The sequence below is a fragment of the Delphinus delphis genome, chromosome 12 (genome assembly GCF_949987515.2).
Source record: "Delphinus delphis chromosome 12, mDelDel1.2, whole genome shotgun sequence".
Taxonomy (NCBI): Eukaryota; Metazoa; Chordata; class Mammalia; order Artiodactyla; family Delphinidae; genus Delphinus; species Delphinus delphis.
This window is the reverse complement of record NC_082694.2, coordinates 13,401,058-13,421,093: the sequence shown is the minus strand read 5'-3', so window position 1 is coordinate 13,421,093 and position 20,036 is coordinate 13,401,058. Positions and strand designations below refer to the sequence as shown.

The 20,036-nt window shown below is 47.6% G+C and overlaps 1 protein-coding gene across 2 annotated transcripts; it reads right to left on the bottom strand.

Annotated features, from left to right (window-relative positions):
* Nucleotides 1-4,366: 4,366 nt before the first annotated feature.
* Nucleotides 4,367-19,321, bottom strand: LOC132435598 (interleukin-36 receptor antagonist protein). 2 transcript variants are annotated; one of them, XM_060027707.1, is made up of 5 exons: nucleotides 19,306-19,321; nucleotides 8,956-9,009; nucleotides 7,341-7,426; nucleotides 6,214-6,341; nucleotides 4,367-6,042 (listed from the first exon to the last, which is right to left on the bottom strand). In XM_060027707.1, exons 2-5 carry the CDS (start codon nucleotides 8,982-8,984, stop codon nucleotides 5,818-5,820), a joined length of 468 nt encoding a protein of 155 aa, XP_059883690.1. In that variant the 5' UTR covers nucleotides 8,985-9,009; nucleotides 19,306-19,321; the 3' UTR covers nucleotides 4,367-5,817. The 2 variants fall into 2 exon arrangements, with proteins under 2 accessions (XP_059883690.1, XP_059883689.1); XM_060027706.1 differs by lacking the exon at nucleotides 19,306-19,321 and adding an exon at nucleotides 9,172-9,264.
* Nucleotides 19,322-20,036: the final 715 nt, after the last annotated feature.

Below are 20,036 nucleotides of genomic sequence, written 5' to 3'. Positions count from 1 at the left end.
GGAGAGGCCACGACAGTGAAAGTTATCTTTCATTTCCCGACCTCATCATTGTCCATTCAAATCTTTGACATTAAGGTCACTGGACATGGCATTATTATCTATAGGTTGAGTATCTAGTTCTGCCAAGTTAATTATCAGCTCAGAGAAACAGCTCAGACGTACAAGTTCATGTCACTTACCCTCCAATCTTCAGTTTTCAGCATCTATAAAATCATGGAGTTAGATGATGTGGTTATTAAGATTCTTTCAAGATCAAACAATCAATGATTCTGTGACTCAGAGTTTAAAGACTCTTTACTTTACCATTGCAAACGTACTCTGAAGTCCCATTAAATTTCAATGTGTTATTTATTGTTTTATGTATAGACACTTTTTCCCTTATAAAAAGTTAACAAGCTCTTGAAGCCACAAAGCATAGCTTGTAGCTCTCTCCATCTGCCCCAACTGAGACACACTGGTGCTCATGAGCAGGACATAGAAACACTCATCACAGATTTGGACGGCAAGGTTGGTTCCAGACCTAACTCTGCTACCAATTTATTTTGTCACCTTGGAAAATTCCTTTATTCCCTAGGCCTCCAAATCCTTATCATTGGAATGAGGCGTTGGGCAAGGTCAATATTTTTCAAAACTATTTTAGGTTTCACGAGGAAATTTTAAACAGACACTAATGAAAGTTCAATGGATGAAAGACACCTGCTTTTGCAGAAGCAGAGAATGATGGTGACACCAGGACCCAGCTAGCATCGACTACTGAAGCAGGCACTGGGTGTGTATGTCAATCCCAATCTCCCAATTTATCCCTCCCCCCTTTCGCCCTTGGTAACTAAACACTCTACTATATATAAAATAGATAATAAGAACTTACTGATAGCACAGGGAACTCTACGTAATACTCTGTAATGACCTATATGGGAAAAGAATCTATAAAAGAGTGGATGTATACATCTAAAAAGATGTATATGTATAACTCACTTTGCTGTACAGCAGAAACTAACACAAAAACATAAATCAACTATATTTCAATAAAAATTACTTTAAATTTTTTAAAAATAAAACTAAAATAATGTACACTGCAAAAAAACCCAAAAAAACAAAAAGGCACTGGGGCATCTCTAAGGAACCTCAAGCTTCATAAAACATTGTTGAATACCACTGGCCTAGATGAGTTCTTCTGAAATTACTTTCTAAAACCGGTGGTCCTAAATATTTAAAAATCTTGACTTAACCTATACCTTCTCCTCAAATTCCTTCTATGTGACCCTAGACTTATTTAGCATCCCATGGTGATCTAGGTAGGGGATACCTTGCTAACTAGAGAGCTTGCCAGGAGGAGTTAAAAAGAGGGGGCGTATCAGAGCTATTGACAGAGGGAGAAGAAAACAGAGAAAGATAGAATACTGCCGGTCCACCACTGACCTGCAGATCCCAGGTGCCTGGAACCTCCAACTGATTTCTCCAGGGCATGTGCACTGAGTTTATATTGCCTGGTCAGGGTGGGTAAGCCTGTAGCAATCTTTATAATTGTCTCCAGGATGGGGAAGAAGGGCCTAGGGATTTCACAATGTCTTCAGCACAGTATGGATAATAAGGAGGTGGGGAACAGCAATGTGTGTTTGTTGAAAGGGGAGAGAGTCACCCATAAAGCCTTGGCAAAAGCCAGACACTGGGACTCTGCTCATAGCTATTGTTCTGGGTGGTTTTGGCAGCCAGATAAATGATGCTGGGGTCAGACGACTTTATATCACCTTCCCTTTGGTGCCCCATGGGGCTCCATCCTAGCCATAGGGAGTTGGAAGAAGCAAGAGCGAGTGTTTCTGAAGGGCCTAAGGACAGACTTTTTTCTGTAGCCAGGCTGTGGCCAGTGAGGCAGTGTGAGAACAGGGACTGATGGCATTGTGAGTATGACCCTGTTTGGAATTATGAGAGGACCGTCTCTGTTTTTCAACAGGTTCTATTAGTTGGTACCAGTTGATGAGATGTAATGTCTATGGAAACCCACTACAGACAGAAGACGTTGACCTTAGATTCATCCTGGAACTGAGCAGGTGCCCTTTGCCCTGGACTATGAGAGCATCTGGCTCAGTGTGATCAGGGTTAGGGGTGAAAAACACTCAGGCCTCTGATTGATATTACTTAATTCAGTCCATCCATCCACCCATCAGTCCATCGACCCATCCATCCAACCATCCATCCACCCATCCCTCCATCAGTCCATTAACCCATCCATCCATCCATCCGTCAGTACACCTACCCACCCACACATCCATCCTTCTATCTATCTATCCATTCCTCCATCCCTCCATTCATCCACCTACTCACAAGGGGCAGAGACACTTGGGCATAGTGCCCAACATAGACCAACTGCCTTATGGTAATTCTTGCTCACAGGTCATTTGCAACGTTCCATAAAGCCTTGGCAAGGATGTGGGAGAGGTCAGTCCTATACCCATATGTCTGCAGCGTGACGGATGAGAAAAGATGGGCAGAGACGGGAACAGATTTCTGTTTTCTAAGACCAACAGTCATTCTTCACTCCCTTTCCTGATCTCTTGTCCCCTCAGTGGAAGGGGTCAAAGTACAGGGTATTATATAGGCAATCAATGAGTGCTTACTGAGCATTGACAATGCCCTGTGACAAAGGCATACAACACCTGGTCCCTGTTGTTAAGTAGCTTTACAGTCTGGCTGGGGGCTAAGCCATAAACACTTGAAAAGACCAGACTCTCTAATCTGTGGGCCAAGGGAATATTGGAGACAATAGAAACCACGAACCTTCTCGAGTAAAAAGATAAATTCCTAGAATTGAAAGGGCCTTAGCCCTTTACATGGTTCCTCAATTTTTTAAAGATATTTATTTATTTATTTTGGCTGTGCTGGGTCTTAGTTTCAGCATGCAGCATCTTCTTTGCGGCACGCAGGATCCGTTTTGGTTGCGGCATACGGGATCTAGTTCCCTGACCTTGATCCCTGGTCAGGGACCTTGATCCCTGGTCAGGGAACTAGATCCCGCATGCCGCAACCTAAAAAGATCCTGCATTGGGAACTCAGAGCCTTATCCGCTGGACCGCCAGGGAGGTCCCTGTTCCTCCCTTTTCATCTACTTGTGTCAGCTCGTCCCTGCTAAAGCCCTTTTGAATTCTTTAATCCTACAAATGATGAAGCAATCACTTCAGGCTGCAGAAAGCTTCAAGAATGAGGTGAAATTTCAGCCGCTCCCTGCCAGGTGGGCGGAGGAGAGAGAAAGAATATTCCAAGGTGGAGGAATCGTTTCCACATTCAACACTCACTGGGTCCCGCTTATTTGCCAAACATTATTCGAGGTGCTCGGAAACAAAACTGACACAGCCTTGACCTGGAGGTGATTTTAGGGGCCTCAGACCCCAAGTCAATTTATTACAAGGAGGGGGAGTTAGCATAGCGTGAAGCACAAAGCCCTGTCCGAGCAGATGACCAGGGACCTCCACTCAGCAAAGGCTCCTCAGAGGAGGTGACGATATGAGACTGCGGCTGGGCCTGTGGGCAGAAGGAGAGCGTGAGCTAGGTCTGTTCTCGGCAGCCCTGAGAGGCCTGTGGTAGCAGCTGTGCTGCCTGCTGCCCAGGGACTTGAGCTGCGTCTGGGCTGGAGCCGCTGCAATCCCCAGAGGCAGACGCTATGGCCTGGCCTCTCCCTTGCTGGTCTTTCAGCAGAAGGTGAACCTGCCAGGCTGGTCTGACTGGTGAGGCACAGATGGAACTCCTGGGGCTCCAACTTGAGCCCCTCCTCTGGCTTCTGCTCTCATTCCCCAGACTTTAGGCAGGGACCCTGGAGTCACAGTCCCTGGCACGTATGTCTGAAGGTGCAAAGGTAGTCAAGGAAGATCTAAACCTTGTGGGAACAGAGAATATTCAACCAATTTGGTACGATCCGCTTTTAAATCAGATGTTTGTGGAAATAAAAGGGTTGGTGCTCATTTTGGGAGGGAAAATAAAAGTCATGGAGAAAATTGCAATCATAATAAAATAACGAATTTGTTTCTCTTCCCCTGCATAGTAGTTATCTATTGCTGTGTAACAAGTGACCCCAAACTTTAACAACTTAATGCAGGAACACTTAACTTTCTCAGAGTTTCTGAGGGTTGGGACTCTAGAGCAGCTTAGCTGGGTGATTCTCTTCGGAGTCTCTCACTAGGTTGCAGTCAGCCAGGGCCGCATCGCCCGAAGGCTTGCCTGGGCTGGAGGAGCTGCCTCTAAGCTCATTGGTGTGGCAGTTGTCAAGTGGCTTCATTGTTCACCAATGGGTCTCCTTACAGGGCAGCTCACACATGGTACCTGGCTTCCCCCAGAGCAAGTGAATAAAGAAACAGAGACCAAGATAGAAGCCACAGTGTCTTTTATTACCTAATCTCAGAAGCGGCATAACATCACTTCTGCGGCATTCTACTGGTCATGGAGACAACTCTGGTGCAGTGTGGGCGGGGGCACACAGGGGGTGTGAATACCAAGAGATGGGGATCATTGGCTGCTGTCTTCATTCCTTGGGGCTGCCCTAACCAATTACCACAAACTTGGTGGCTTCAAACAACAGAAATTTATTCTCGTGCAGTTCAGGAGATTCGAAGGCTCCCGAGCTCCCTCCGAAGGCTCTGTGGAAGAACCTGCCTCCTCGCTTCTGATGGTGCCCCAATCACTGGCACACCTTGCCTGTGGCATTCTCCTCAGCCTCCATCTTCTCATGGCCTCCTTCTCTGGGTTTCTTTCTTCTTACAAGGACAGAAGTCCTGCTGGATTTAGGGTTCACCCTCATACGGCATGACCTCTTAACTAATTGCATCTACAAAGACCCTGCCTCCAAACAAGGTGTGAATGAAAAATATTGCCTGCCATTTCAGTAACCAGAGGATGTGGTAACCACCAAGCCATCACATTACAGCTTCCCCCAACGGTGAGGTCTGAGGGAACTCAGGATGGAAACAGAATGCCCATAGCTGCAGCCACCCACCACAGTGCATCCTGAGGAAACCCTGGATGAGAAAACACAGGATACTGGCCCCAGACAGCTGAGGTGCCTATCAAAGGAAAGATTCCAGTGAGCCCAGAATCTTGCATCTTCCCCTATATAGAAAAGCGCGGAATTCCTTAACTTGAGATGTCTGATTGCCTTAAATTAACAATCATCTTTGATGTTCCGAATACCTGGTCTTTGTTGCAAAAACTCCTATATATCCTGGCTTCCCGCTTGCCTCTTTGGAGCAGTCCCTTAGAGTTATCTGAGAGGCTGTCTTCCAGGCTTGAAGCCCTCAGAATGCCCAGCAAATAAACCATAACTCTCAACTTAAGGCTGTACATCTTTTTTCAGTTGACAAAGATCACAGTCTGAGGTTCCCAGAAGGACATGAATTGTGGGGAACAGTATTCCACCAGCCCAGGAGACCCCTTGGAGGCTGGATCCCACCTCTTGGAATCTCAGAAGACTGTGACCAATCCAGGTCAAAGCACAGGACTGTTACCTGTACGTTACCACAAAGCATGAAGGATTCCCACTGCTCCCCTGCCCCTGCCCCTGACCCCTTAGGGGTTTATTTTAGGGGTTTACCTTTCTGCAAGGTTTCACATCAGTAGTGCCACCCAGCAGAAAAGAAAACTGTGGACTAAGCCCCAAATCTCAGAAGGATTTACCCAACCTGGGAAACAGGTGGAGGAAGAGTGGCCGTGTGCCCAGCCCCTCCACGGTGGAGGCCCTGAGAGCAGAGGTGGGTTCATCACCACGGGTCTCCTCCTACACCTCCTGGCCCTGCCCAACCTGGCCCGCCCCAGGAGCCCTGGGGGCATGTCGCCCTAGTCACACTGCTGGAAGTAGAAGTCCGTGATGGGGCCGTCCAAGCTGGTGTCCTTCGGGAGCTGAGTGACCCGGAGAGGCTGGTCCACTTCGGGCATGGTGCAGAGAAACCAGCCCGGGTAGGCGGCCACCTCGAAGCTAGAGGTGAGCCCCGTGTCCCGCCGGTAGAAGGTGAATCTCTTGGACTCCTCGGCACTGTGGTAGAGCTCCATGATGTTCACTGGCTGCAATCAAAGGGCACGGCAGGTGGCTGAGGGGTAGGGGCCGGCCCCAAGGCACAGGGAGGCGGAGCCATAATTAACAGAACCCTGGAGGGAGAGGAGCCCAGGAAGCCGTGGCATCAGCATCTTTGACTTAGTGAAGCCACGTGGTGAGGCGCCCCCAACAGGACCCACCTCTAGTTTCAGAGTCGGTTCCTGCTCCATCCCACACGACAGGCACTGGCTCCCACCCTGGACGCCCAGGATGACTGGAGAGAGCTTGGCATCCAGATACCGATTGGGGACCACGCTGATCTCCTCACCTAGAGGAAGGAAGCAGATGCAGGGACCTTGGCCGCCCTTCCCTCCCTCTGCCCCATCGTGGGCTGTATCAGGCCTCCTGTCCCCAGGCTGGACAGAAGGGGAGCCTCATAACAGCTGTCATGTAGGGAAGGGGGGGTCTCCTGCCAGCTGGTCCAGTGGAAGTCAAGGCAGATAGCACACGGTACCACCTCCCAACCCCACGCCCACTCCAGGGTCAAAAGTTCAAGTCTTCTGCAAGCCCCAAGGGAGACTGACCACCTCTTTTAATGCCCCTCGACCTTCCAGCCTCTTTTCTGTAACCTGTCTTGATAAGTCTCCCATTAGAGTTAGTTGGTATCTTTCCACCCCCTGTGAGATTCCTGAGAACAGAAAAGGGTCTCACTTTTCTCTGTAAAATCCCTCCGTCTCACACACACACACACTCAGCCTCACAGAGGGCTCTGCCTGGCCCCAGTGCCCAGTAAGGCTGTTCTGGGCGAGTAGGTATGTGCCACTCTAGGGAGAAGGTCCTGTCACACTGTGTGGGGCTGTGTGAATGAGCACGAGGTCAGATGGCATCACCTGCTGCTCTAGGCCCCACCACTCTGAGTGACTGAGGACCCTCAGAGCACCGAGAGGACCAGGGGCAAAGGGGCGGAAACCCACTCCCACATGGGAGTGAGGGTGTAGAGAGCCTGCATTAGTGCTCTCCTCAGCACTGGCTCCCAGAAAAAGGGATGTTGGGCCCCAGTCCACCTGTGAGGAAATGACAAAACAGCTATCTTGGAAAATAATCCCACCTTTGCGTAGAGGCTTCCGGTGGGACTGGGGCATGACGCCATGCCGGAAGGTGTGCTATTTTATTTGTCCTTGCTCAGAGCCTGGTTTTCTGACGCCCCGTCTACTGTGTCAGGCCCAGGGTCTGTTGGCTTGTGCCAATGTTTCTAAGCCCTCTTCAGGCCCCCTCCCCTCAGAGTATTTAGAAGCCTAGGGAAGTAGGGTCCTCGTTTGCCACCAACCTTTAATGACCTTCCCTGCTTGCAGCGCTCCGGCTTGAAGCTGGTTATCTTGCAGATAAAGCACCTTCAGTGTCGCATCCTTCATTCTAAAGCATCAGGACAGGATGACACTCAGGGCAGGTGGCGGGTGCTCCAGCTTGCCTGGGCTCTGAGAGTCCCCCAGTCTCAGGCACCGTCACCCTGTCTTCCCACTGAGCCAGAACCTTCTCTCCCAGCCCTGGGGGCTCATGCCTACCACCAGGACAAGGCCACAGCCTCCCATCTGAGTCTGGGGTTTGCCCCTTCATCCTATTCAATCTTTTTTTTTTTTTTTTTTTTTTTTTTTTGTGGTACGCGGGCCTCTCACCGTTGTGGCCTCTCCCGTTGCGGAGCGCAGGCTCCGGACGCGCAGGCTCAGCGGTCATGGCTCACGGGCCCAGCCGCTCTGCGGCATGTGGGATCCTCCCAGACCGGGGCACGAACCCGTGTCCCCTGCATCGGCAGGCGGACTCTCAACCACTGCGCCACCAGGGAAGCCCATCCTATTCAATCTTTTCTACGCTAACCAGACTCTTCCCGGTGTCATGTTGGAAAAGAAACTAAACTGAGTCAGAGTCCTGTGTTCTCATCCCGGCTCTGCCGCCATCACTGCGGAGTCACGACAGACAAGTTATTCACCCTCTCTGGGCCTGAGTCTCCTCATTGCTAAACTAAGAAGATGGGACAGATGCTGCCCAGGCCTCTTCAGGATAAAAATGCGCCTTGACTGACTTCCGCCTTTACTTCTGTTTGGTGCATTTACTTCCGCTTGGCCATATAGTCCCTACACGTGAGGGATTTCTTTACATTTAAAATTCGTTCATTTTGCTTTTCAAATTTAATTCACACCTACAATCTCAGTTGATTTTCTGACATCCTGTGAGGCGAAAGCTGTACTCTAAAGGGGGTTCCTCCAGATGTGTACAAATTGGTTCAATGCTGACTAAACACAATTAAACAAATCTCTACTTCAAAGTGACTAATATGCTGAAGTGTGCTATGGTCCTCTTTTAAGGGGACCTAGCAAGCATATTTCCCACATTTCCTGGACCGAGGAGCATCATTGCATAGAGACACTCGTAGGACTGGGGTTCCACAGAACGCACCTTGGGAAAAGCTATACTAGACTCCGAGTTCAGTGAGAGCAAGATTCTTCTCATTCACTGTTGCAAAAGTCCAGCTCATTGCAGAGCCCCTGGCTCAGCACATGACAAAGGACAGACAGGCTGACTGATGGAAGAGTTTTGCTGCTGCTGTCTTGTCCCAGAGGGCAGCAAGGAGGTAGTGGTTGGATTGACATCTCTTCACAGCAGTGGGTGGTAACAGCAGGGCTCCAAGCCGGGCCTCCTAACTCCCTAGGAGGGATGAGGCCACAAGCCCCTCTCATCAGCGAAGCCCCAGGAGAGGGCCTGCTCCCGTCTGAAGAGGCTGGAAGAACTCCTCTAAGGGCAGGGAGTTGCTGTTCACACCTTCCCAGCTGCCCATCCCACCTGTGGGACAATCACAGCGCCCTCCCCGGAAAGGCTGGACGACAGATCTACCCAGAATTCACTCCCCCCCCAGAGCACATGGCCCAAGCAGAGGCTCAGATACTCACCGGAAGCACAGCGCCCCACTCAGGACCATCTTGATCTTCTGTGTGTTGACACTCCTATTTTGAGATAACAGAAAATCTTAGGTGGAGATAGAGGCTGAGCTGGCAGGGGCCCCAGTAAGCAGCCCCCTGAGCCCCCCGGCATACGAACAGCCCCAAGGATCAGGGGATTCTAGGTCTGGGGTTAGGAGAGGTGAAGCCCAGCTCCCCAGAGGACACCTCAGACTGCTCCTTTCTCTTGGCAGGACCCGAGGTGTCTGCCCGCTCCTCCGAGGTTGCCTCAGCCCTTTGAGTGACGCCCTAGGGTGGGGCCCCTGAAACTGCCTCAGCCTCCGGAGAAGGGGGGTTTCCAGAGTGATTTCACACCACCTGACGCTTCCAGAAACACCTGATGCTCATTATCTCTCTCAGGGACGGAAGCTGCTGGAGACAGTCTTCTTCTAGCAATTCTGAAGAGACAGTCTTCTTCTAGCAATTCTGAAGAACTTCCAGGGGCTTTGCAGCCCTTAGTGAGCACTCAGCTCCTGGACATGTGGCCCTTCCAGACCCAGGGGTATCATGCAGAGAACAGCTCAAGGAAAGCAGATTTTAGAACAACCCCCTTTCCTCCTTCCTCCCTCCCCTCCTTCCTTCTCTCCCTCTTTTGTTCCCTCCCTCCTTCCTTTCCCTCTTTCCTTTCTTCTTTTCTCCCTCCCTCTCTTCCTTCCTTCCTTCTTTCCTTCCTTCCTTTCTGCCTTTGCCGGGACTACGGGAAATGCTGGAGGTGGAGCTCTCCTGCTTAGGGGATGTTAAGTCTACGTATTCATTGTAGATTAACGTGAAAATCCGTATTGACAAAACAAAACAAAACACATGGATACTAATCTCCAGTGTGTGCGTCATCAACAAACCAAGGACAACAGTTTTTCCCCTGCACATACACGCCTGTAACCATCACAGCTTTACACACGACTGCATCCCAGAACCTACACTCATTCCAGCACGCTTTTTTCATGTAGCAAGATAGCAGAATCTCTTTCCATACCCAGTATAATGATATCAGAATATTGAATAGCCATATAGTATTTCATTCTACAAATGCAACATCATTTATTTATACCGATCTGTTATTATTAGTCCTTGTTATTATTATTATGTGTCATTGAAAAGCATGTTGTGACAAACTTCTTTGCTCAAGTGTCTGATTATATCCCTTGGAAATAAAACCTAGCTTGGGCCATCTATGATTGATCTTTCTTCAGTACCTAACTGGTAAAATAACATGTGACTGTGTAACGATGCATGTGGTTTTAATCCATCCATACACTCTCTGTGATGGATCTAAATGAAAGGTAAGGGTCAGTGCATAATGACAAATTAATTTTGTCTTGAGCACCACGGATAACCATTTATTGCTAAGGCATACCTTTTTTTTTTTTCACCGCCGTGGCCACTCCCGTTGCGGAGCACAGGCTCCGGACGCGCAGGCTCAGTGGCCATGGCTCACGGGCCCAGCCACTCCACGGCATGTGGGATCTTCCCGGACCGGGGCACGAACCCGCGTCCCCTGCATCGGCAGGCGGACTCTCAACCACTGCGCCACCAGGGAAGCCCTAAGGCATACCTTTTAAAGAAACTGTATTCAGGCTCATGGGCTAAAATGTCCTTAAAGTGTTCAAAAATAAATAAAATATCAAGTTGTTCAAAGGATAGAAAAATAACTCAACACTCATAATGCCACTAACGTGATAAACACCTTTCAGAAAATGTAGAGGCTTATGCAAAATTGTTGAATTGGCCATAAATTGACCAAACAAAAATAACACTATTTGTGCAAATACTTGCAAAAAAGAACAAAAGAAAAAAGAAACTCCAGAAGGAGTTGGCCATTAGGCAAAGTGGCTTTAAGCAAACAGGCTTTCATTTACAAAGTGATAATAGAGAAGATTTTGTTTCCCCTAAAAAGGTAAAATGTCATCTGCCCTGGTTGCCCTCTCTGATTTCCTAACCCCAGTGAATTGCACCCCAGGACACTGCCGTGGAGCTTCATCAAGCGCTTTCCTCATTCTGCTAATAAAGAATGAAGCCAGTACGTGGCTGCCCACCCCCGGGATGCCGAGGATTCAGGGGGATGTCTCCGCCAGCTCGGTCTACTCCACCATGTGCATAACAGGGGATGGATACAGAGCGGATGGACGGGACAACAAATGGATGAGCCAGGAAGGTGAAAGTACGAAAAATAAAACAAACCCCTGTTAAGAAAATTTCTCCAAACTTGAAAATAAAACACAATGATGACATCATGTGCTCTCAGTGTCATACTGGAGCATCCTCAAACAGTCCCACCAACAATTGCTCAGTTCCCTGGGGAACATCTGTCTTTGTTTGACTTACTAACTACCATGGATTAGCTGTCAAACTCTGTGAAGTTAGATGTGAACTAAGAGAAGATTGATAAATTTCAAATGATTCCTGCTTAATAGAAAAGATAACCCCAAAGGGTACAGTTGGATTGCCTTGCAATTCATTAAGCAGTTTTTTTTTTTTTATCTAAGCCAATCTACTCCACAATTTCTTTCCTGACTGATCATATAAGCCTCTGTTCCTTAACTTATCTTTTGAATTAACTTTATCATCCTGCCAGTTCCTTCATTTATTAATAAAGATAAATCTTGTGTGTGTATGTGTGTGTGTGTGTGTGTGTGTGTGTGTGTGTGTGTTACGCGGGCCTCTCACTGTTGTGGCCTTTCCCGTTGCGGAGCACAGGCTCCGGACGCGCAGGCTCAGCGGCCACGGCTCACGGGCCCAGCCACTCCGCGGCATGTGGGATCTTCCCGGACCGGGGCACGAACCCGTGTTCCCTGCATCGGCAGGCGGACTCTCAACCACCGCGCCACCAGGGAAGCCCAAAGATAAATCTTTGACACATGCTCGCTATGTGTTTGTATGAGAGTCGTGTTTTGGGTTTTTTGAAAATTAAACTGGCGTTAGCTAAAACAACGTTATTTTGCCCCAGACTCACACACCATGTGTGGTGGCTTTAAAATCTGTTCACAGATTCTTTGATACTCCACCCCTTAAGAGGTGGGGCTTCATCCTCCTTCCTTTGAGCGTGGCTGGACTTAGTGACTTGTTTCTAGAGAATATACTATATGGTGGAAGTGGTAGCATGCCACTTCTGAGGCTAGATGGTAGACGGCATTGCAGCTTCCCCCTGGACCTTTCTTGAACCACTCACCTGGGAGAAGCCAGCTACCGTGTCCCAAGCAGCCTGCAGAGAGGCCCACGTGGTGAGGAGCTCAGACCTCTAGCCAACAGCTCACTCGCAAACCTACCAGCCCCATTAGAGCCATCAGATGATGCAACCCTGTCTGACATCATGACGGCAAGTTCATGAGAAACCCTGAGTCAGACCACCCAGCTAATGCCACTTTTCAGATTCCTGATTCTGAGAATCTATATGAAATAATAAATGTTTGTTGTTTTAAGCTGCTAAGTTTGGGGATCATTTCTTACACAGCAGTAGGTAACTGATACACCTTGTCATCGCGACTGGCAGTTTCTGTTTCTGTTGTTCCTGTTGTTTTTTCATTCTCCAGTCTTCAGTGAGTATCCTCCCTTCTTAGGAAACAGCTCAATACTTCACAGATTTTATATGACCATGGAGGTGCCCAGACGCTGTCCCATCCTGCAGAGGGGTAATGTTACCCCAGGTGACTTCCCACCACCCTTGAGCAGCAGTGCCCTGGAGGTAGGTATGGCTCCTGCCCTTGACAGAGAGATGAGGATTCAAACAACACGTGTACACACCTGTATCGGTATGTAAGCACACATTCACAAAAAGTTTATTATAGTAAAATGGTAGTTTTTTATTAAGAAGATAAATTTAACAATAATTAAAATAAACAGTATTCATTTGGTCTTCATTATGTCCCCAGAACAATGTTTAATGATTGACCTGAATTTTCTCATTTTGTGCTCAGAACTGCCCTGTGTGGTAAATACCATTATTATGTCTCATTCACGGATGTGGAAACCAAGCATAGAAAGATTAACTGTTTCCTGATATTGGACCTGCAATTTGTATTAGAGTCAGAACCAAACCCAGGAAACCCGAGTCCAAAGCTATTGACCCCAAGACACAACGCACGAGTGAGAGTGATGGTTTCACAATCTGAGTCCAATCCCATCAGCCCCCTGTTCCCCATGTCTCTGGGAGTAAAAGGCAAGTCTTCACCGTACTTCCAGATCAGGCTCTCACTAACTGCTGATCTCATCCTTTCACCACCTCAAGCCACATGAAACTCTTGCTCTTTCTTGAACAAGTGAGGCATGCTCTTGCCTCGGGGCCTTTGCACTGGCTGTTCTCTCAGCCTGGAAAGCCCTTCTCCAAGATATCAGCATGGCTCACTCCCTTACTCCTTAAAGGCTTTGCTGAACTGTCACCTTCTCAATGAGACCTACATTCATCATCCTATGCTGCTCTCTCCTGTTCCCACATTCCCCTTTCCACGCTCCATTTCTTTGCAAAGCACTCACCATTCGTAAGCACACTGAATAATTCAGGTGTGTATTATGTGTATTATTCATCAGCTCCCCTGCCAATCCTGCTGGAAGATAAGCTCATTCAAATGCAGGTGTTTTCTGTTTGTTCATTGGCATATTCTAGGCACTTAAGGTGGTGCCTAGTATACAGTAAGCCTTCAATTAATAATGCTGCGATGACATCGAATGGATTACAGGCTGTGTCATGTAGAAAAGGCCAGAGACTTGTCTAACATTTTGTTCACAATTACGATTTTATTTCTCAGAGTTTTGATGTTTCTGGCCCCTCATTCTCTTGATGTAGCAGTTAAGACCACAGGTGGACAAACTTTGGCCCGTGGGCTAAGATGGGCCCACTGTTTGTTTTATTGGAACACAGCCTTACCCATTTGTGAACACAGCCTATGAATGCTTCTGTACTACAATGACAACAATGAATATTTGTGACAGAAACCGCAGCGTTTGCAAAACCTAAGATATTTAGTACCTGGCCCTCTAGAGAAAAATTTGCTGAACTCTGGTCAAGACTGTCTGGATTCAAGTCCTAAATCTATCACTTGGGGCTTCCCTGGTGGCGCAGTGGTTAAGAATCCACCTGCCAATGCAGGGGACACGGGTTCGAGCTCTGGTCCAGGAAGATCCCACATGCCGTGGAGCAATTAAGCCCGTGCACCACAACTACTGAGCCTGTGCTCTGGAGCCCATGAGCCACAACTACTGAGCCCGAGTGCCACAACTACTGAAGTCCATGCACCTAGAGCCCATACTCCACAACAAGAGAAGCCACCACAATGAGAAGCCTGCGCACCGCAATGAAGAGTAGCCCCCGCTCACCGCAACTAGAGAAATCCCACGTGCAGCAACAAAGACCCAACGCAGCCAAAGATAAATAAATAAAATTTTTAAAGAAGAATTTTTTAAAAATCTGTCACTTATTAGCATGTGTCTTTGGTCAAGTTATTTAACCTTTCTGTGTTTGGAGTCCTCATCTGTGAAATGGGGATAAAAATAGTACTTACTCATTACTCAGCCATAAAAAGGAATGAAATTGGGTCATTTGTAGAGACGTGGATGGACCTAGAGACTGTCATACAGAGTGAAGTAAGTCAGAAAGAGAAAAACAAATACCGTATATTAACGCATATATGTGGAATCCAGAAAAATGGTACAGATGAACCTGTTTGCAAGGCAGAAATAGACACAGATGTAGAGAACCAACATAAGCACACCAAGGGGGGAAGGGGGAGGTGGGATGAACTGAGAGATTGGGATTGACATATATACACCAATACGTATAAAAGAGATAACTAATGAGAACCTGCTGTATAGAACAGGGAACTCTACTCAATGCTCTGTGGTGACCTAAATGGGAAGGAAATGCAAAAACAGAGGGGATATATGTATACATAGAGCTGATTCACTTCGCTGTACAGCAGAAACTAACACCACATTGTAAAATAATTTTACCCCAACAATAACAAAAAATAGCACTTACTCAGGAGTGGTTGTTAAGATTAAATGAGTTAATGTACGTGAAGTGTTTAGAACAGTGCTGGGCACATAGTAGGTGCTCAAATGTCAGCTATACCATCGTCAGCATCATCATCAGCTACATGGCCTTGGGAAATTCGCTTCATCTCTCTGATGTAATGATTCATCTCACCTCCTTTTGGTTTCTCTATAAAGATGAGAGTAGGGCTTCCCTGGTGGCGCAGTGGTTGAGGGTCCGCCTGCCGATGCGAGGGACGCGGGTTCGTGCCCCGGTCCGGGAGGATCCCACATGCCGTGGAGCGGCTGGGCCCGTGAGCCATGGCCGCTGAGCCTGCGCGTCCGGAGCCTGTGCTCCGCAACGGGAGAGGCCACAGCAGTGAGAGGCCCGCGTACCGCAAAAAAAAAAAAAAAAAAGGGCGCTTAGCACAGACGTCTGCTTCCTGCCCTCTCTGTGTTTCCCGGTCTCCTGCACTCGTCCCCAGGTACTTAAAGAGGAACCTGGGAACATAGCAGAGGACAAGTTCACATTCACCTAAATCTGGGGCTGACTCAAGACCAAACACTTCCTTGCATGTGCTAACATGCTTACCTGGGCCAGTGAAGGAGAAGTCCCTGCCTCAGCCTGGCTGAGAGGCCGCAGCACATGCTGTAAGATTTCCAAGAAGGTTAACATTCGCTGCACAGTCACTCGCTATGACAGTCATTCGCTGCACCATCTCAAAAGCAGGACAGGCATCGTGCCAGGGGTCCTGTGAGAAGAGTTCTATTCTTATTCACCTTTGACTGATACGCCAAAATCAGGCTTAGAGAGTTTGGGTCACAAGGTCACAAACTAGTAAGAGATGGACCCAGTATTGGTACTCAGGCAGTTCGATTCCAGACTAACTCACCCCATCCCCTACTGTGAACAAATAAACCATGGAATTCGTACGGATTCAGGCAATAGAGGAAAGGAGGGCAGAGCAGGAGGCTAGGGGACCTCCCTGCCAGGGGTCTGTTTGCAGGAAGGACCAAGTCTCGAGAAGAGCAGCAACTTTGAGAAAGATAATGGGAACCACCAGTTGGTCCAGAGACAAACGGCTCCAGTACAGACAATACAGTGGCAGACATCAGGATGGCGGGGATTCCTCATTCCTTGGGGTGACTTCTGGGGGCTCAGAACGTCCATGAAGGCCCCACCTGGCACAGGAGAGACGGTGGTGATGGACAGACACGGCCTCCAGGGAGCCCTGAACAGAAAGGGACATGGCCCTGGACTCCCAACCCAGCTCCAGACACACCCTGCAGTCACCGTGGGAGCGACAGAGGGCAAGGTGCCTCTGGGCTCTTAGCATGTCTGAAAAACACTGGGCTCCCCGTGAAATCACAGGGAGGTTTGAGGTGCGGGCGCTGCAGCCGGGTGCTGAGCCAGAAACGTGTGGCTTTGTTTCCCCCTCTTAGTCCCGTGCAATCTTCCAGGGTGGGAGGGCTGGGCATGGGCCAGTTCTGCAAGCTGGGATCTTGGAGCCTGTGCGTGACGCACGAGGCAGGGGGAGGCCCTGTGCGTGTCGTACCCACAGGCAGTTTCTCCTGTCTGAGTCACCAAGGGCGGGGCCAGAGCCGCTGGCAACCTCTTTATCCCAGATGCAGGTGAGACCCTCCGGAGCAGGTCCAGGTGCTTCCCTCGTCTGTACCTCAGAGGTTTCCAGAGCCTGAGGACTCCCCTCCCACGGGCTGTGTGGTTTGGTCACTGCCAGACTTCTGTCTGCGGAATAGCTAGGATTTGAACCAGATTCTGGACCTAGCGTGAAATTGGAATTAAACCAAAAACGTGGAAGGGAAAAACCAGCAGTTCAGGAAGAGCGCTGCTCTGGCTCCGTTCTCCCTGCTCCCTGGGCCCGCCCCTCCTCCTGCCTGTCAGCGCCTAGGCTCTGTGTGCATGACTGTGACCTCACCAGAGAGGGCGCTCTTGGCAAGGCTGGATCAGGCAGGCCACGCTTGGATGCATCGCTTTCAAACATCCTGCGACCAATCCGTGTAGTCTTTGCTCCTTTCCACCAAGGACTTGAAGCAGTGAGCGCCCACAGCAGAACTAGGTGGGCTAAGGGGAGCTGCATCGGGGCTCCCCTGGGAGGAGGCCCTAAGACTTCCTTGGCTCTGTCAGTGACACTTGGCACAGAGAGGGCAAAATTATCCCCTTTCTGAGCTCCTCAAGAACAGGGACTATTTCTTATATATAAGTATGTGTATGTGTATATATATATGTATATATATATATATATATTTGCTGTTTTTGGTAACAATTATTGCATAGGTTTTTGCACATTGTCTTTTCTAATTTTTAAAAATTATTATTGTATTTAATTGTGGTAAAATACAAATAACGTGAAGTTTCCCATCCTAACCATTTTTAAGTGTACAGTTCAGTGGCGTTAAGCATATTCACATTGTTGTGCAAACATCACCATCCGTCTCCAGAAATTTTCATCTTGCAAAACTGAACCTGTGTATCCATTAAACAATAACTCCCCATTTCTCCCTACCCTCAGCCCCTGGCACCCACTATCCTACGTCTGCCTCTGAATCGGACTCCTCTAAGTACCTTGTGTAAGTGGAATCATACAGTATTTGTCCTTTTGTGACTGGTTCATTTCACTTAACACAATGTCCTCATCCGTGTGTAGCACGTCTGAGAATTTCCTCCCTTTTTAAGACTGAATAACATTCCATTGTATGGCTACACCACACCTTATTTATCCATTTGTCTATTCATGAACACTTGGGTTGCCTCCATTTTTTTGGCTACTGTGAGTAATGCTGCTATAAACATGGGTGTTCAAATATCTATTCAGGTCTCTGCTTTTAATTTGGGGGGGTATATTCCCCAAAGTGAATTCTTGGTTCGTGCAGTAATTCTATTTTTAATTTTTTTAGGAACCGCCATACCGTTTTCCACAATGGCTGCATTTTACAATCCCACCAAAAGGGCACAAGGGTTCCAATTTCTCCACATCCTCACCAACACTTGTTATTTTCTGTTGTATTGTCGTTGTTGTTGTTTTTAATAGCCATCCTGACAAGTGTGAGATGGTACCTTGTGATTTTGACTTGCATTTCCCTAATGACTAGTGATGTTGAGCATTTTTTTCAAGTTCTTATTGGCCACTTGTATATCTTCTTTGGAGAAATACAAAGGACAATTCAATCTTTTGCCCACTTTTGAATCAGATGGTTCTTCTTTTTGTAATTGAGTTGTAGGAGTTCTTTGTATAATCTGGATATTAATCACATCAGATATATGATTCCCAGTCAGTGGGTTTCCTTTTCATTCTTTTAGTCAAGCACCTTTGATAGTGTTCTTTGATGTACATAAGGTTTGTGTGTTTTTCTATGTAGTCCCATTTATCTATTTTTTCTTTTATTGTCTTTTGGTCTCATATCCAAGAAATCATCGTCAAATCCAACATCATGAAGTTTTTCCCTGTGTCTTCTAAGAATTTTATAGTTCAAATCTTACATTCTAGTCTTTGATCCATCTTAAGTTAATTTTTGTATATGGTATAGGAATATTAAGGCCAATTTAGACCAGGGGTTAGAAAACTATGCCCCATGGACCAAATCTGGCCCACTAGTTATTTTTTATACAGTTTATGAGCTAAGAACATTTTTTTACATTTTTAAATGAGTGAAATAAATTTTTAAAAGAATATTTCAGGGCTTCCCTGGTGGCACAGTGGTTGAGAGTCCGCCTGCCGATGCAGGGGACACGGGTTCGTGCCCTGGTCCGGGAGGATCCCACGTGCCGCGGAGCGGCTGGACCCGTGGGCCAGGGCCGCTGGGCCTGCGCGTCCGGAGCCTGTGCTCCGCGACGGGAGAGGCCACAGCAGTGAGAGGCCCGCCTACCGAAAAAAAAAAAAAAGAATATTTCATAGCAGTAAAATTTATATGCATTTCAAATTTCAGTGTCCGTAAATAAGGTTTATTGGAACACAGCTTTTCTTATTGACTTATGCATTGTCTATACCTATTTTGTGTTGCTACTTCAACAGAGCTGAATAGCTGTCACAGAGACTGTAGGGCTGAAAAGCCTAAAGTATTTATTATTTGGCCCTTTACAGAAGAAGTTTGCCAACCCCTAGATCACCAGTCAAATGTTCCCTCTCCGTGCCTCCTTAGTTAGGGTACACATTGTCCACTTTTTACGTATCGGGGAACCTAGGCCTGCTTCCCCCCACCAGGTTGATGACAGGCAAAGGGCAAGAAATGATCTTAGTATTTTTGTATCTCTCCATACCTGAGCACCACCCCCTATATTAAGACTATAGCATGCTATAAACATCTATTTGAATTATCACCTACCTGCGTTCCAACTTTGATCTGGTGTTTCCGATAACAGTTTCATCTGCATGTGAATTATCTCTCCAGATACACAGTGAAATCTTGAGAAGACTAATTCATCGTGCACAATGAGAGGCTGAATCATACCGCATTATACAGTGGCTAATCTGAGACTCCTGCTATAAATGTATATGTGGCTTCCGTAGTATTAAAATGTGCTGAGTTCTGCTTCCAGCAGGATGGGACAACAAGAACCAAATTTAACTTCCCACTTGACTCCACTGGAAAAAAAAAGAAAATAGATAAAATCTACGAAGCAGTGGTTTTAAAACACTGAACATCGGCCAGTGAAGGACAGTGACCCCTGAGAGACAGGAAAGAAATAAGGTGACTCAATAATTACCCCAGCTTTGCAGGAGAAACCCAGGCAGGGCCCCGCATCCTTTGTGAGTAGAGGAGATGGAACTTTTCAGTTCATGGAGATAAAGGTAGTTAGAGATCATAAAATAGAGTATGAGAGGGAAGGGCTGCATAGAAAGAGAATCCAGAGAATCTATAGGAGGTCCCCATTGCATAATCACCAGAGTGCTAATCAGTGCCTGTAGGGGAGGAACCTACCCAAGGCTAGAGATTAAAACATTCTAAAAGATTAGTGGGAACAATACCTGTTCCCACCATCCAGACTAGAAACCTCATAATTCGCAAGGCATTGGGGTACAGTATTCAGAAAGGCCTTGCTTAAGAGGTGGAAA